At 37.8% G+C, this 8,799-nt stretch overlaps 1 protein-coding gene across 4 annotated transcripts in view; it reads right to left on the reverse strand.

Annotated features, from left to right (window-relative positions):
• Window positions 1–1,693: 1,693 nt before the first annotated feature.
• Window positions 1,694–8,799, reverse strand: part of LOC127524512 (GTPase IMAP family member 7-like) — a 55,917-nt gene continuing 48,811 nt past the window's right edge. Inside the window, exons 1-3 of one of the 4 annotated variants that reach the window (XM_051916055.1) lie at window positions 7,154–7,379; window positions 6,589–6,626; window positions 1,694–4,197 (exon numbers count right to left, since the gene is read on the reverse strand). In XM_051916055.1, coding sequence (XP_051772015.1) covers window positions 3,125–4,197; window positions 6,589–6,601 — 1,086 coding nt within the window. In that variant the 5' untranslated portion in view covers window positions 6,602–6,626; window positions 7,154–7,379 and the 3' untranslated portion in view covers window positions 1,694–3,124. Of the gene's footprint in view, window positions 4,198–6,588; window positions 6,627–7,153; window positions 7,380–8,799 lie in introns of those variants that run through there. The other 3 variants (XM_051916056.1, XM_051916057.1, XM_051916058.1) reach the window with 3 other exon arrangements.

The raw sequence follows: 8,799 nt of genomic DNA on the forward strand, positions 1-8,799 counted from the left end.
GTACCTGACAATTAGATGGGAGGAAAAATTATATGTTAATGTGTTTGTGTTCCCTGAGACACTTTATGTTTGCTCTCAAATCTTTTGAGTTCTTTGCAAGCGAAAGCAGTTTCTTGGGGGAACGCAAAACTTTTGCAATAAGTATTGACAATTTTTTTCTCCCATCCCATATTTTTCCACCACCATGTCCCTTTAGGGGCTCTGTATTTTATAATTTTCAAGCATAATTTTCATGTGTAAAACCACAGTTTCAAATGAAACCGGAGCCAAAACACAAAAAGGTATAACAACAACAAAAAAATTAAACCTGAAATTTGTATTTTGACAGTCTTAACACATATCCAAAGTCATGGATTTTTTTGTTTGTTTTTTTGTTAATGTCTGTACACATTCTAATCATTCTAAGTCAAATCATTTTTTTGTATATAATACATTAGTTACAGAAATATTATATATATATAGCCTATATGCCAGGCTCATGTGCGGACATTTTTGCAAAATGCAAAATACGTACCAATACATATCAGTGAAGTTTCCAACATAACTGAACACTCGAGGACTGTAAAACAGCAAACACTTTTAAAGGGGTGGATGATTATAATTTGAATTTTAACTTTAGTTAGTGTGTAATGTTGCTGTTTGATCATAAACAACATCTGCAAAGTTACGACACTCAAAGTTCAATAAAAGTGAGATATTTTCTTTTACAGAAATCACTGTTTAAAGACTACAACAAACCGCTGGTAGGACTACAACGAGCTTCTTCCTGGGTTGGTGACATCACTAAACCCTAAAATTGACATAAACCCCGCCCCCGAGAACACACAACAAAGGAGGCGAGGCCATGTTGGGCTGCTTTAGGCTGCATTTACACTGCAAGTCTTAATGCACAGATCCGATCTTTTGACCATATCCAATTTTTTTGCCAGTGTGTTTACATTCACTTTAGACGCGTCTGGTATCCGATATCTGTGTTTACATTACTTCCTGCCCCAAAATGATTGTCATTGATAGTTTTACATGCACATGGTAGATCCTCGGGTTTTGAATAAAAATTATTTATATATTTCATGTCGAGTGGCCATGATTACGTGTCAGAATGGATAAGTTAACAGCTGTCAGTGTCATGGATGAATTGCAGCGCAAAATCTGACTGAACGGATACAGACTGGAAAAAAAGGTAATTTGCGTTTGATATTTTATCTACAGTTATTAGTTTTAGAATTCCATTTTTTTTCGAGCGAGCTAAGAAGAGAGAGAGAGAGAGCGCACGTGAGAGAGAGAGAGAGAGAGAGAGAGAGAGAGAGCTACAGTGAAGCTTTTGGCTTATAAGAAAAACAACAACGCGGCGGTCTCTTTTCAATTAACCAGGCAAAGGTTGAAATTGCTGCGAATTGCTGTTAAAAAAAAAAGCTGCGAATTTTTAGTGCGAGTGCATACAAGCACGTCTGCTTCATAATACAACATTGAAGCTACCTTTTAGTGAGCAAACATGCCGCCCTCGCCTTGTGGTGGCTTGGAATTCCAATGGGAATCGGATATGCGTGTTTAGACGTAGGTCACATGTCCAGAGATCGGATATGTATCGGATTTAAAACCACATTTGGAAGTGGCTCAGATCGGATGCGAAAAAAATCGGATCTCGTGTGGATTTTTGTGTTTACACGTGTGCAACAAATTCCGATCTGTGTCAGATGTGAGCAAAAGATCTGATTTTTTGTGCCAGTGTAAACGCAGCCTTTGAGAAGAGGAAGAGTTGTTGTAGTAGAGTGTTGTTGATGCCGTCATTTTACGCCAGACTGCTTCACAAACGAGGGTCAATTCAACACAAAAGATTAACATGACGGCACATGCTAGTCGATGAGTTGAATCAACTCCACAGCAACTACATAAATTTATCCACTAACCATTCAGAAACGTCCAGTTTCATTCTAAAAGTTGTAACTTCTTCCTGAGTCTCTCCATCAGTGTCGACTCCGGTTTGAACAATGTAAGGCTGAACACCGTTACTGACAATCCTCATTTTGTCTGCGTGAGATTCTCCAGCTTTGTTGTTGTTGAGCGACCGAAGCGCGAGCTGTTAAAGCTCCGCCCTCTTCTGGAAAGGGGGCCGGGAGCAGCAGCTCATTTGCATTTAAAGGGACACACACAAAAACGGCGTGTTTTTGCTCACACCCAAATAGGGGCAAATTTGACAAGCTATAATAAATGATCTGTGGGGTATTTTGAGCTGAAACTTCACAGACACATTCTGGAGACACCAGAGACTTATATTACATCTTGTGAAAGGGGCATTATAGGTCCCCTTTAATCCTTTTCAGTCACAGTTATGATTACAGGGGCAGATTATGGATTAATAAAGACTTGTTTTCACATTTTCATATTACATTATGATCTCAAGACACTTTTTTACCATAGTGCATGATTTGTAAACAAATACTTTTGGACTTTTCATCACATAACCAGCTCCATATGTTTTGCTGTTTTGTTACAGTATTGCTTGGTAGCTCAGCTGGTACAGAATTGTAGTTGGTATGTGGAGAGTCCCATGAAACAGGAGTCACGACAAAAGCTCAGAAAACAAGCTAGAACATCATTGTTATGATTGCACTTGTACGTCATATTTGCTTTTATTAACACTATCGGGTAGGTTTTGTGTGGGTGGTATGTTATTTAAAATGTTATGGAGATTAAGCTTAGCGCCACTAACCGGACATTTCAATTCAGTACTGCAGTGATACGTACAAAACCAATGTAAACTTATATTCATGTTCATCTGTTTCTGAAAAAAACTGAAAACACTTTTAGCGCCACTCAGTGGACATTTCACATTGAAACTAAAAAAAATGTGCATGATGTTACATATTTTAGTTTTGCATAAATGTTCCCACATGTACGTTTTTCTAATGAGCCTGGGCTGGAAAATTCTGTCATCATTTACTCTCATTTTGTTCCAAACTCTAGAACACAAAATAAGATATTCCGAAGAACGTTTCAGCTGTCATGACATTTGGTCACATGATGGCATTAGTTAAGGTTCATGTCTCCTTGTTGTCAATGACAATAAAAAGATTATGAAGAGTATGACATAAACAGGTTATAAGCATGAATTAAATGTCTTTACTCAATGTAAGTCTACCATTTTGCTATTAAGTCCACACATTTCTTCTACCTTCTTATATCCATTATCCCAGGTTTGCACTGCTGTCTTTGTTATCATGTCACACAGAGGTACAGCTTTTTCATATCCAAAAGTGGCTCCTCCAACAGCTCCTATAAAACCTCCAACTCCAAGCACACCTGTAAGAATCTTACCTGCACCTGCTCCTACACCTGCTGCTTTTATTGCTGTTTGTAGCACTGCAATTGGTTTTAAAAAAGACACAATTAAAGCTACAGCAACTCCTATGCCAAAAAGAGCACCAAGCACCGTCCCTATTGTCATTCCTGCAGACTTCTTCAGATAACTGGCATGAACATTTTTCTTAGCTTCTTCTCGTTGCTCTTCTGGATGTAATTTGTCTTCAGTTATGTTCTTCATCTCCTCTTGAATGTCTTTCTCCATATTCTGAAGCAGCTCATTGGTGTAGCAGCCGTTCTCGTTCACCATCTTGTCGATGGTCTTCAGCAGATTTTTCACCTGAACTCTGTTGCTCTTGTTCCCTCGTTTACGTTTATTCCAGTATTTGCTGTCGATGACGTGACAGCGTCCTCCACACTTATCAACGAGCTCCTGTAGTTGTGGACAGTCCTCCATAAATGCTTCAATGGTCTCACCTTCTAGTTGCTCACCATGAGTGAATAAGATCACTGTGTGTTTCAGGACGTGTTCCTCTTTGAATTTGTTCAGGAGTTTTTGTACCACTTCGTTTTCATGTCCTGTGTATCTTCCCACCTTCAGGACGATGATAAAGGCATCGACGCCTGGAGCACATTCAACCAGAGACCGGATGGCCTCAGATTTCAGCGCTTCATCATCACAATCTGTGTCAAAGTCTCCAGGTGTGTCAATAACTGTGATATTTCTTCCATGAACCTTTCTCTCTGCTTTTAGACATGCATCTCCTGCAGTTGAAGCTGAAGCTTTAGTGTTGAATACTTTTTCTCCAAGAATTGTATTCCCGGCACTGCTTTTACCATCTCCTGATTTCCCAAGAAGGACAATCTTTCTCTCTGGCACCGACTCCGAGGCACTGGCTGTTGGACATAGAAACATTTTAATGAGAGTCTTTAATTTTAAGACCCTGATGCTGTTTTGGAAACTTCAAAACAAGAGTTATATGGAAAAAACTATAGGTTTTCTTCTGTCCCTAAAGCATTCAGTAGCTCTACTCATCTACATTTTAGACTATAAATGCGAGATTGTGCAACAATCAGGGCTTGACATTAACACCCGCCAAATGCGGGTAGATTTCAGTTGTGGCGGGAAAGACAGCCACTCCCCCTAGCCAATTTGGCGGATTGAATATAATTTCAGCCTGCAGCCAAATGAAAGGTAGCCAAGCTCATCGTATCATAAAATTACAATTCAATCACAATTCTTTATCGATTAACTTGCTGTTAGTGAAGGGGGGACAGGTGGAATCACGCTGAACGGCACACGACAGAAGCGCTCTCACTCTCTCTCTCCTTGCGCCTGAATAGTTAAATACACCAGCCTGGTCTCATTGTTAATACGTAGGTATTAATATGTAACTTTCAAAGACACAAAATATACATTTTTGTACGTTTAGAAAGGTGCTAAAACGTACAATATTGACGCAATTATGGCACTAAAACGTAAAAATACTTACACAATACATTCAAAAAATGTAAAATATTTACGAATCTTTCATGTCATAAAGATATATGTATAATTTCCATTTTATCGTTTTGTAGATAAATGTAAGATCCCTAATCCCAATCCCGAATTTAAACCTACCCATTTTATACAGAATGTTAAAAGAATGAAACATAAAGAACAGATATGTGTAGGAAAATGACAATTTTAGTGAAAATATAACATTAAAACCATATTTTGAGCCACTAATCCTACACCTACCCCTAAACCTACCCATAACCATTTCTTTAAATTACCTACTGTTATAAATAAAAGAATGACAGACAAACAAGCGTAATCACAAGAATTTATTTTTTGCGAAAATGTCAAAAGTGGTACCAAAAGTAGTTCAAATGATGATGAGTTCCAGTCACAGTCCTCTCTGGCGGTAATAGTTTTTTATAGGGTACAGAGCAGAATTTAACTTATTAATCCATGAAAATATGATAAATCCGGCTTCTCTCCGTGAAGGCGCGCACTCATTTCAAATGTCAATCCACTGAAACACGGCATGTCGTAATCTGTGACGAAGCAGGTGAGAACCAATGAGCGTTCGATATCAGTGCCGTAAACCATGTCGTAACGCTTCTCGAGGGTGGCGCTACTTTCAAATTTGAATCATAACGAGCGCGAGCTTTGACTGTGACGGTCGCTGTTGCTGAGAATGAAGATGAAGATCGATGGATAAAGGGCTGAATTTGGATCTGTTCCTTACAAACATATGGATTCTAAAGATTTGGAGTACAGCGAACAAATAAAATGGATGTGATTTGTGAATTTATGTTGTGCTTTGGTGTATCTTATGGTTGTATTGTCAGTCGCTGCATAGGCGAAAACGCCTTCTGTGTCTCACAGCAAACAAACTAAATATTACAAAATGGTTAAACAATTACAGAAAATTTATTCATAAGGCTTCAAATTGTAGTCTTGTTTAACATTATGTAATCCTCCGAAACGAGCAGCACAAGTCACGAACAGAAATGTTATTTCATATTAGGTAGATGAGTAAACTGCTTTCAATAAATTCGACTAAAAACATTGTTAAATCATTAAAGCCACGATTTTAATATTAATACATGGGAATTCATATACATTCACACTTTACGTTACATGATTTACGTTTTTATTGCTGTTAATACGTAAGTATTTTTACGTTTTAGTGCTATAAATGCGTCAGTGTTGTACGTTTTTGTGTGTATGAAAACGTAAGTAAATGTACGTGTGGTAGAACCACAATTTACGTAAAAATACACACGTTTTCTCATGAGATCACGTTGAATACACGCACACACAGATGTCACAATGCCCATCGTGTGGAGTATCTCGCATGAATACAGTCGGTTATGGCTTAAGTGGACGTAAACAGGTTGGTAAAAACTGGATATGTGTCAGTATACAAACATTCAGCAGCCAAATTAAATACCTGCCCGTCATTAATGTTAATCAAACAAAAAAAGATGTTAAATAAATACATGTTAAATAAACCTGCTGTATCTGAAAAAAAGACTTTTTAAAATTTACTATTTGTAATTTGCTTCTTTGTTCTTTTTATATAGCCTAACAAAAATAACATAAAATTTCTCATATTATGCTTATCTTGCCCACCTGTACATACCAGCTGATAATGTAGTCTTGATTTGCAAAATTGATTGGCAAAATTGTGGCCAGTGAAAATGCTGAGTGGCTAGTAACTTTGGAAAACCACTAGCCAGAGTGACTGGTGAGTAAAAAAAAGTTAATGTTAAGCCCTGGCAACAATTATAACTTACAGGTACATCCCATGATCCTTGTCTGCTGATGTCAGTCTCTGTATACAGGAAAATGATATTCAGGTTAGTCTTGACATAATCATTTGTGATGTTTCTCCAAACACCAAATTATTTGCTTCAATGACTGTACATCACACACATACAGCAGAGGGACATTTGTCTGCTTTTAAAACGCCATAAGACATTGTGTTTGTCATGGTGAAAGAGGAAACATTTTCACTTTCGCTTTTGAATTAGCGGTAATTAGGGAGCGGCACTTGCTTGAATGATGGGTTCATTATTTCTCTTAATTAAAACCACAACAACAACAACACAGTACAATGACAAACTCACTCAGCCTATATGAAGCAGAGCTTTTATTAACAGAACGAATAAGCAGAGCATACACATGCTGATCAATCACATCTGATCCTGATCTGTGCTGCGACTCTCGTTCGGCTCACGACGCATTCAGTTTTCAATAGTGTCTGTTCTCTAACTGAACCACATGATTTTATTACTATTAAAAAAAAAAAAAAAAAAAAAAAAAAAAAGAAACCAAGGGTGTAAAAGGCAAAGTACTCACATAGGTGTTTTATCTCCTTTTCTTTGTTTCTTCAAATACAGTCAAGACAGAATGTGGAGAGGATGCTGATGGATGGTCACACTAAGCTTTCACTTTCTTTTTGACCCCAAATGACGTATGCTGGGGGAAAAAAAGGCTATATTTTGTCTAAAGGGCAGACTTGAAGTTGCGGTTGACACTTGCTAGCTCTACAAACAAAAAATAAATAAATTGGAATGATATCTGGTTGTATGTTAGCGTGAAAAAGTCCCTCTCAGGATGTTCGGAGACCCCTCATTGAAATGAATGGGGAAATGAAGAAAAAAAAAAAAAAAAACGATCTGACATTTTTTTTTTTTTTTTTCAAAATCGAGTTTATCGAGTTCTTTTTAGTGCCTGTCTTGAGATCATGTTTGACTTGCTCCATAGCATTTTACTACATTCTAAATAGAATTCAAACGGGTTGCACATTTTAGGCTATAATAGTTGCATTAGTATTTATGTGAAATCAAGTTTGTTCAAAACCCAGCTGATCATTGTGTTTACACAAAGAAACAGAGACAAAACAGAAACGGAGAAAGTTTTCATAATCATATGGGTTGATGACTTGATTATTGCTGCCAGTGATATGAATGTGCTTGAAAATGTGAAAGAGATGCTCATGTCAAAGTTTAAAATGAAGGACTTAGGAAAGTTAACACATTTTCTTAGCATTGATTCTGTACAAGATGTTGATTGTGTTAAAATGTCACAACATGGGTATATTGAGAAAATACTTGAGAGATTTGACATGAAAAATTGTAAGTCCAGAGCTACCCCCTGCAAACAAAAACTAGACTATACTGATGATGCTAAGATAATGAGTGATGTCAGAAAATACAGGGAGGCAGTAGGCAGCTTAATCTACCTGGCAACATGTACAAGACCAGATCTAAGTTTTGTAGTAAGTAAACTGTCACAATACTTTATTCCACTGTTCTATAGTTGACTTAGTACTGTCAAGCATGTTTTAAGATATCTGAAAGGCACCCAAGACAAAGAACTGTGCTACAGGAAAGGTGCAAATGAGAACTTGATCCATAGAGAGCATACAGTGACGCGAATTGGGCAGCTGATGTAAGTGATAGACGAAGCACTACGGGTTACTGCATTAGCTTAAACAAAAATGGTCCATTGGTCTCATGGAAGACCAAAAGGCAGCCTACTGTTGCACTGTGCACTTGTGAGGCTGAGTATATGGCTGAGTATATGGCAGTATATTGCTTGACGATTCATGAACCATTAGTTTCAATACTATGCAGCACCTTTGTTAAAAGGGTTCACAATCTTAATACTAAATTGTCATTTAGTGTTCAAACGATATTTGCAAATGCCTTAGCTGTCCAGATCTGCAGGCTCAGGAGAAAATCCTTGATGGTTTGGTCTGCTGGCGTGGAAGTTGCAATCAATATCTTCTGCGTTGATGAAGAAGATGAAGACAAACTTTTCGCTGTTAATTTGACTCTTTTGTGGTCGCTGCAGTTGTGCATGGCTTGAAGTGAAATGGAGGCCTACCAGCCCGGCTCGGGCCGGTATGGAGTGAATTTTGCCTCAATAATAATTCACACAAAGAACATGATTCACACATGCGTAGCCAATTTCACGTGCACAAAAAACAATTCATGTGC

The sequence above is a fragment of the Ctenopharyngodon idella genome, chromosome 13, assembly GCF_019924925.1.
Source record: "Ctenopharyngodon idella isolate HZGC_01 chromosome 13, HZGC01, whole genome shotgun sequence".
In the NCBI taxonomy this organism is placed as follows: Eukaryota; Metazoa; Chordata; class Actinopteri; order Cypriniformes; family Xenocyprididae; genus Ctenopharyngodon; species Ctenopharyngodon idella.